At 52.5% G+C, this 8,084-nt stretch overlaps 1 protein-coding gene across 1 annotated transcript in view; it reads right to left on the bottom strand.

The window, feature by feature from the left end:
* Positions 1–4,232: 4,232 nt before the first annotated feature.
* LOC119445458 (DNA (cytosine-5)-methyltransferase 1) overlaps positions 4,233–8,084 on the bottom strand; it is a 5,782-nt gene continuing 1,930 nt past the window's right edge. Inside the window, exon 2 of the mRNA XM_049660568.1 lies at positions 4,233–7,137. Within this exon, the coding sequence (XP_049516525.1) occupies positions 4,933–7,137 (2,205 nt within the window). The 3' untranslated portion in view covers positions 4,233–4,932. The remainder of the gene's footprint in view (positions 7,138–8,084) is intronic.

The raw sequence follows: 8,084 nt of genomic DNA, 5'->3' as shown, positions 1-8,084 counted from the left end.
CTTCAAAAAACAGCGGCAGAGGACTTCATCTTTGGGTCCTAACATACGCGCGGATGTTCTGGCATTTATGGCCTCAAACCCTCAAGCTAGCGTGCGAGACGTGGCCGCCCAGGCACCAATTTCCAAGTCGTCAGTTTGGAGGATTTGAAATGACTCGGCCTTTCACCCGTACCATGTTAACCTGCACCAATGCTTGGAAGCGAAGGACTTGCAGAATCGTCTAGATTTTTCGAATTGTATCTTCACAAAATCCGATGAATCACCGAACTTTCTTAGCAATGTCATCTGAACAAATGAAGCCAATTTTTGCAGAAATGGCCAGGTAAATCTGCATAATGCACACTATTGGAGTGACTCCAATCCACACTGGGTAAAGCGCACTCGGCACCAGTACCAGTGGTCGTTCAATGTGTGGTGTGGAATTTACGACGGTGGTATAATTAGTCCCATATTCTTAGATCAGACACTCACTGGACAGCGTTACGTGGACCAAATCCTTGAAGGGACGGTGGATGGGTTTTGCAGCGAAGTCCCGCTGTCCCGTCTTCCACTTCTGTGGTATCAGCAATATGGGGCGCCAGTACACAGCAGCAGCCGAGAACGAAACTGGCTAAATGCGACTTTTCACACACAATGGATTGGAAGGCACGGGCCTGTCCATTGGCCGGCTAGGTCACCTGATCTCTCTCCACTCGATTTCTTTCTGTGGGGTTACGTAAAAGATCGCGTTTACGTGACCGAGACGAAGAAGTCAGATGAGCTCAAGGCAAGAATAACGGATGACTGCAGCAGAATCCCACCCTCGGTCATCAAAAAAGCCACTGAAGATGTGATAAAGCGGGCTCAGTACTGCGTGGCTGCACAAGGGGACCTATTCGAACACGTCCTGTAAGCGGCAGCTGGTGTTCAACGGCGCTTACGAATGCACCGATAATAAAGCAACCCTGAAATCTGACTTTTTCCTTTGTTTTTCGCTCACGTCCCGATTGCCAAATGGGAACATTAGGCAGTGGAACATTACTTAATTGAACGCATCGGTTTTGTCTTTTCTCTACACGTGGCCGGGTCCCCTCCGAGTGTGTTTATTTTACTTGTATTTTTTGCCATGAACCTGTTTGGAAGCACGTACTCATGAAAAATAATGCCCTCACTTTAATTTGGCTTTGGTCCGAAGCAAGCTTCTGGCGCGAAGTATAGCTGCGCATGCACTCCATGGATGCGGTGCGAGCAGAGCTGGTGTTTTGAAATATTCTGTCTATTTCATTGCTTATTGCGTTTCGTCCGTGATCAGAGCATGGCTTCGACCGCGTTATCAAGGAACATTTTTATCATGTGGCTCACTCAGCCGTGAGAGACGGATAAGAAGCGTGGCGCATAATTGACAGGAAGAAATCGCTGCTAAGCCGCGAAACTTGCTGTTGCGGATCCTTCCATACCATTGTCAAGGTGATGCGTTGTCTCTTGGGCGGTGCGACAGGCAAAAGCCGTTGCTTTCAATCAGTTAGCTTGAGGGCGCTGCTTTATGATGCGGGTGGCAGCGTCGTCACGTGGTATTTTTTATATTTCGCGGGCTTTCTTTATCACTCGGAAAACAATGAGTACGCAATTAGTACGGCGCTGAAAATACAGCACTTAGATGCCCCACGTGGTTGCCTACAAACGCCTCATTTACACTTTGATAATTAGGACAGTACTTCTCGAGTTAGATAATTATTTAACAATTATTTAAAGATCAGTAACGAAAAAATTACTGGCGGCTACTACACTGTACTGGAAACAATACGTATTAGGTGTGCTTCGCGTAACGCCGTTGCTCTTTTTGTAAATCGTGCTGCGTGATAGCTGGGACATCCTGTATATATACATAAGAAGCCAACAAAATGACACCACGGACAACATAGGGGAAATTACTTGTACTTAAAGAACTGAATGAAAGAAATTATAAATTAATGGAAAATGAAAATGGATGAAAAAAAAAGTTGCAGTGATACGTAGCCAAAGATGCCAGGATATACGTAGCGTTAGCAAAGGTTCCGCTGATTATTCTTAGCTTATTCTTAAGATTATTCTTAAGATAAGAATATTCTTATGAGTCAAGCTTCTCCGTTCTTCTGCGCTGTTGAGCAGCATTTGCGCTCTCCTTCTCCATGGCTATACCACACTGGCAAACGCCAGTCAGAAGCGCAGCGGCTCCAGCGCAATGTCAGACGGCGACTGCACAGCGAGCGCGCGCCGGCGCCAGTGCGTCTACCACGGCTACGACGCCACTCCTCTGGAATGCGCAGACCGGCGGCGGTGAGTCGCGCGCGGCGGCGGCGGAGTGCGCGAGAGGTGCCGGCTCCGGTGGCTCCGGTGCGCAAGCCGTGTGACATCACTGATCCTTGCGCATGCGCAGCACAGCTCTTGATGTGCCGCGCGAAACGGGCTTGGCTAGGCCAGTGTAGCTAACGCTACAAAACAACTGTCCGCGGGTGGGGAACGATCCCACGTCTTCGCATTGCGCGTGCGATGCTCTTACCATTGAGATACCGCGCAGCCATTTTCCCGTCCACTTTCTGGGGTATTTATGTTTTACAACTAGAACTAACCATGGGAGTGTGTGATTATGATTTCTGTCATTCAATTAGTTAAGCTCAAGTAATTTCCCCTATGTTGTCCTTGGTGTCATTGTTGGCTTCTTATGATATGATTAATAAAAATCGGGCACCTCGGTTCCCTTTCTTCTCGTTCATTACATAGCGAGGGCTCGAATCCGGCAACATTGATGCCTTCAGGTAGCATATGTGGGTTTATTGACCAGTTGCCATCACCCCCCCCCCCCCAAAAAAAAAAGATCACGTGCTCGTGACGCCTACGGCAGAAAGGATGCTTCACATCCGCCGCCTATAGGTTTGTGAGTGGTGGCGCTGGCTAACACTCAGATGGAGGGGGGGGGGGGCAATCAATGTGAACACGGATATATACTTTCTTCGTGATATCGAGAAAGCGTCAATGAAGTTCTGAACTGCCGGTCGAGCGTTTGTGCTCAGCATTTTGTTGAGTAGCATTGGAAGAGCGTATAGGGTATTTGCTTGCTACGTAGTTTGTTCCGGGTACCGAGTCGCGTAAATAATTCTTCTTTTTGCTAGCGACGCATATTGTAATATTGCTGTGCACGGTGGTGGTGTTGGGTGGCTACCACACATTGTTTTTCGATATGCAAAAAATAACCTCAGTTCGTAAATGTTAAATATGCTTAAATGCGCGCACGTGGAAACGACTCGGTGTTTGTTTAAGGGGTGGGTCATAGCCCTTCTAGCTCTTTCTTGTAACGTGTATATTACTTTCTCCTAGTCGCTTCCAGCAGTCTACAGGATTAATTAAATTTTGGGGTTTTACGTGCCAGAACCACGATCTGATTATGAGGCACGCAGTAGTGGGGGACTCCGGAAAATTTAAACCACCTGAGGTTCTTTAACGTGCACCTCAATCTAAATGCACGGGGTGTTTTCGCATTTTACCCCCATCGAAATGCGGCCGCCGTGGCCAAGGTTCGATCCCGTGACCTCGTGCTTAGCAGCCCAACACCATAGCCACTAAGCAACCACGGCGGGTAATCTACAGTATATTTAAGAAAATGCGTCCGAAAGGCATTGAGAATGGCGAAGGCGCAATAATTTAAGCAATTTTCTCGGGATTATACTTTAGGAAAACTAGAGGTAGTAATTACACGAACATTTTTAACCGAGTCAGACGACTGATACCAATTCATGAGTCGTAAGCATGTCATCCAAGTTCGTAGCCGGTTTAAAGTGTGAGAAGATGATTAGTTTCTACAGCGCAGAGTATTGCAGCCAGTTTCCCTCAGAAAACAGAAACTGATCTGCCGAAGAGCGCAACTGTCGCATCCCGACTACAATTATTAGGAAACCAATACTCTAATCCTCACCGCGAACACCTATGATGTCACGTGCACAGTGGTGACGTGACGCCTAGCTGTGGCGGCGGTCATGGAAGCCAGCGAATGTTTGATAAAGACGCTCACTTCGGTCGGGACTCCCACCGGCAACTTCGTGCTGAGCAGCAGAATGCCAACACCGCTCAGCCACCGCGGAGGCGGATAATAAAACAAGACACAAGCACATTCGAGGTGTACATGAAATAAATCATTTAATCGTCCAATAAGTGTAAAACTTTTACACATGAAACATTGGTTGTTTGAAACATTACAAAATGGTAAAACTCAACCGTACAGCGATCCCGTCAGCTTTGCCAAGCGTGACAACAATCTAAACGGAATTACAACCTCAGCAACAACCTCTTATTAAATACTGATAGTTAGAACTCGCATGGCTCTAAATGAATGCGCCCGCTGCGAAGACCGCTGTCGGAAAACTTCGTAAGGTCGCGCACTCAAGCTACGACACGCAGAAACGCCAAAAGAACTGATAAGAGCGAACTAGTTCGTTGTACTTTTAATGACTTTATACTTTAAAACAGAACACGCCGAAAGTACCCACTATCTTCGCACTTAAACAATATATATCATGGGCTTTCTTTATTTAAGGTGCATAAAAAATAGTGATATAATATCATCATATACATTGCAACAGCAAATTACCTTTCCAACCCAACAGTCGCCTTCAGTGTGCCTTACCGTTTCTTACAGACGGGAAGAGGCCATAAGGTAATATCTAAACGCATAATTAAAGCTGCAAACCGACATAAATTTCCCGCTCAGTGTATAAAGGCAGTCTAGCAAAGGCACACTTTTCCTCGGAGATGAAAATGCGACTCTCCGTGGATTAAAAACAGCACACAGAAACACACAGCGGCCGAACCGCATGTGACAATCTAAAAACGGTGAGCACCAAAAAACGTACATTTTCTAGAGTTTGGAAGCCATATCCTCCCCAAAGGCACACTCGATCGTCACGTTCCAGCGCTATAGTGTCAGTTGTCCTTTTCGTCAGCTAGGCACTTGAGGATTTCGCGTCCGATAGCCCGGGCCATGGGCGGCGGCACGGCGTTGCCGACTTGCCGGTGCCTGTCCAGGATGGTGCCGAAGAAGCGGTAAGTGTCCGGGAACCCCTGCGACCTGGCACACTCCCGCACGCTCACGACACGGTGCTGCTCGGGCTGCAGGACTCGGCCCTGCTTGCCCATCGGCTCCGGGTTGGTCACGGTGGTGCTGAAGAACCCGTCCCACTCGAGTCGACCGTACAGCCCTGCCCAGTGGTTGTGCCGGTTGGCCGTGTGCGGCAGGCACCACGGAATCAGCGTGTTGTCTTGTCGGCACAGCGGGTCGCACGGCTTGCCCGAGGCACAGGGGCAGACCCCGCGGAGGGCACCCGTCGACGACTTGCCGTTCTTGGCGTCGTGGTGCGTGTAGCGCAGCTTCTTGGTGTACGTAACGCCGTCCGAGAGCCGCATGACGGTGTTGGGCAGGTCGCGCCAGTCGGAGCCCGGGACCAGGGGAATGTGCCGCATGCGGGCTTCGACCACGGGCGCCATCTCCTTGCACACGTGATCCCGCAGCACCGCGCCACCGGCGCGGAGACCCTTCTGGAACGGGGTCGGGGCCTGGGCGCCGTACGGAATCTCGTCGAACTTGGCGCCGTTGCGGATCTCGGGCAGGTCCGACATGGCGTCGCGGACGGTGATGGTCCTGAGCGGAGCGGACGACGACCAATTGCAGTTGGACAGATACGTGCGGTCGTCCACCATTACGGTCAGCTGGCAGGCCCGAGGAGCGAACACGTGCTGCGGTTCCGGGTAGAGCGGAAGCCTTTCTCCCGGGGCAGCCGCCAGTATGATGGCTCTCCTGCGAGTCTGCGGCACTCCGTAGTTGCCGGCCTGAAGCACGCCGAAGGTGCACTGGTAACCCATGCTGATAAGGCAGCGCAGGGTCAGCTTGAGAACCATGCTGCGCTTGAACGAGACAAAGTTGCGCACGTTCTCGAGCAAGAAGAAGCGCGGCCGGTAGTACTCGCAGTAGCTCAGGTACGAGGCGATGAGCGAGTTCTTGAACTGGGAGTATTGCCTCGAGTTGAAGCGGTTCATGCCGCTGAAGCCCTGGCACGGAGGTCCGCCGCAGAGCAGCTCGACGTCTCCTTTCTGCGGCAGCGTCTGCCCACGCTCGTTGACGGTCTCGCCGTCCATGACCAGGCGCAAGAGACGATTGCAGTCGTCAGTGAAGATGGTGGCGTCCGGGAAGTTCAGACGGAAGGCCGTGGCCGCGGGCTCTTCCCGCTCGATGGCCCAGCAGGACTCGCTGACACCGGCCTGGTGGAATCCCTCGGACAGGCCTCCGCAGCCCGCGAAGACGTCGAGACTGCGTAGCTTGCACTGCGGCACGTAGTACTCTTCGGGCGGTTCGATGTTGACGGCTTTGCTCGAACTCTTGCCTTTCTTACCCTTGCCCTTGCCGAGACAACCCATCATGCGCGCCTTGGATGAAGGCTCCACGAAACTCTTGGTCTCGCTCTCGTACGCTTCGGTAAAGTAGAATCGGTGAGGGCCTCGGCGAAGATAGTCTTCGACGTCCTCAGCCAAGTTCTCACCGTACACGACGTAGCACTTGCCGCACACCTCATTCAGCCCGACGACAGCCTCTTCTTCGGAGTAGTATAAGAGGCAGAGGTCGGTGTCCAGCTTTGGCTGATGCGTGTTCTCAGAGCGGTAAAATTTCTTGACCCTCAGCCTGAACCTTTCGGGCTCGTTTTTGGCGTCGCCACTGCCTGATTTTCTATAAATGGATACGATCTTGCCGATCTTGAAGGGTTCGGGTACGTCGGTGTTCGATCCCTTAATGTACTCAGAACGTTTGCGGTAGTACTCTGGGTATATGTCCTCGTCCACGTCTTCCTTTTTGACGCTGCCCTTGTTCTTGCTCTTGAACAGCATGAAGTCAAACTGGAACGCATCCGGCTCCAGGAAGACACACTCGCCGACGCAGAACGACTTGCCGTGGAACGAGAGGCTCGAATAGTAGAGTTTGCCACCGTCTTCCTCGACGACCTCTCCCGGAACAGGAGTCTTCAGTTTCTCCTGCGCTTCTGCGTGACGACACGAGGTACAAGCTTGCGTCACGTCGCACTCCTCTGGACAAGACAGTTCGGGCGGGTCGACGAAGCGCGCGTGCTGCGGTTCGTAGGCCTTCTGGTAGAAGAATGACCTTCCATCGTCGTCACCCTGCAGCACGCATTCGTCCTCCAAACTGTGCACGCCACCGCGAGAGAACCAGTCCTGGGCTACGGGTTTGAGCACCACCGTACAGAGGTCGTTCACTGTGCTGAGACTCTGGTTCTCGCATTCTTTGACGAGAAAGAGCTCGCGAGGATCGGACGATTCGCCCAGCACGGTGTCCGAACCCCTCCAGAACCAGTGCGCGTGGAACATCTTCTCGCCCGACGGAGTTTCGTACATGTAGACGATTCGGGCCACGTACAGCGGTGTACCGGGATCCGTGGGGGTGACGAGCACGAAGTCGCCCCATCGCAGCTCGTGGCCGTTGACCACGGCTTGCGAGAAGTACGATTTCTTATTGAGCGTGGCGACCGGCTTGTCGTCAACCCAGCAGACGTGGCTGCCACCGCGCTGCGTCGTCTTGCGCGACGCAGGCGCCTCCGCCTGCGCGGCCTTGCGGTCGAGCTCGTCCTCCATCGCTTCCGTGTCGCCGTCGTCTTCTTCCGCTTCCTGGAAGACCTTGTTGAGGCAGCGCCGCTCTATGCAGCACTGCTTCTGCCTACCCGTGCCTCCAAACTTCACCATGTCCTTGCACGCCCTGCACTTGCCGCAGTCGGCCGACTGGCACGCTTCGCAAACTCCGCACCGCTTGCGGCGGCCAGCGTTGGAAGCCTTGTCGTCGATCTGACCGTGGAACAGCACCTCGAAGACGTCTCGTACGAGCGGCGTTGTCGTCGCCAAAGTACAGACGGACTTCTTGGGCAACGCTTTGCGTCGACCGCGCCGCATCGCTCGCCGCTGGCCCAACGTCACGCCAGCCAGGTTCACCAAGCTCCGCAGGCAGGGCGTCACGATCAGGTGCGCCTCGTCGTCGTCTCGGTGACGTCGAAACTCTGCACCTGGTCGATCACGAACTG

The sequence above is a fragment of the Dermacentor silvarum genome, chromosome 1 (genome assembly GCF_013339745.2).
Source record: "Dermacentor silvarum isolate Dsil-2018 chromosome 1, BIME_Dsil_1.4, whole genome shotgun sequence".
NCBI lineage: Eukaryota > Metazoa > Arthropoda > Arachnida > Ixodida > Ixodidae > Dermacentor > Dermacentor silvarum.
This window is presented reverse-complemented; position numbering and strand designations above follow the sequence as displayed.